Below are 647 nucleotides of genomic sequence, written 5' to 3'. Positions count from 1 at the left end.
AACACAATATGTATTAACGGGCCACGAGGGCTCTTGTCTTTTCCAGGTAAAGAAAAAAACAGCAGCAGCAGCAACAGCAGCAACAGCAGCAGCAGCAGCAACAGAAGAACCAGCAGCAGCAGCAGCAGCAGCAGCAGCAGCAAAAGATGAACCGCTGCTGCTGGAGTTTCCCATTTCAATTCCGCGGGAGACGCCTGCTGCTGTGCGAAGAGCAGCAGCAGCAGAAGAAGAAGCAGCAGCAGCAGCAGAAGAAGAAGCAGCAGCAGCAGCAGGAGGAGCAGCAGCAGCAGCAGCAGCACCAGCAGCAGCAGAAGCAGCAGCAACAGGAACGGGAGCAGCAGCAGCAGCAGCAGAAGTTGCTGCACCTGCTGCTGCTCCTTTAGCTGCTGCTGCTGTCGATGAACAAAGACACCGTGAAGACAGACGCCTGCAGCAGCAGCAGCAGCAGCAGCAGCAGCAGCAGCAGCAGCAGCAGCCGGCGGATGAATCCTTTGGTGTATCTTCTTCTTCTTCTCCTTCTTTGTCTCCTTTTTTGTCTCCTTTTTTGTCTCCTTCTTTGTCTCCTTCTTTGTCTCCTTCTGCTGTCTCTCCCTCTGTTTCTTCTGTCTCTTCTTCTTTATCTTCTTCTGTCTCTCCTTCTCCTTCTG

General features: G+C 53.2%; 1 protein-coding gene across 1 annotated transcript in view; it reads left to right on the top strand.

Moving 5' to 3' along the window:
* The window catches only part of EMH_0054580 (uncharacterized protein), a gene marked incomplete at both ends in the record, with an annotated part of 2,005 nt that overhangs the window by 1,251 nt on the left and 107 nt on the right, over nt 1-647 (top strand). The window contains one exon of the mRNA XM_013497133.1: nt 47-647. Coding sequence (XP_013352587.1) covers nt 47-647 — 601 coding nt within the window. The remainder of the gene's footprint in view (nt 1-46) is intronic.

The sequence above is a fragment of the Eimeria mitis genome, genomic scaffold (assembly GCF_000499745.2).
Source record: "Eimeria mitis Houghton genomic scaffold, Emh_scaff2489, whole genome shotgun sequence".
NCBI lineage: Eukaryota > Apicomplexa > Conoidasida > Eucoccidiorida > Eimeriidae > Eimeria > Eimeria mitis.
Note: the sequence above shows the minus strand (reverse complement) of the source record. Positions and strands in the feature narration are given on the sequence as shown.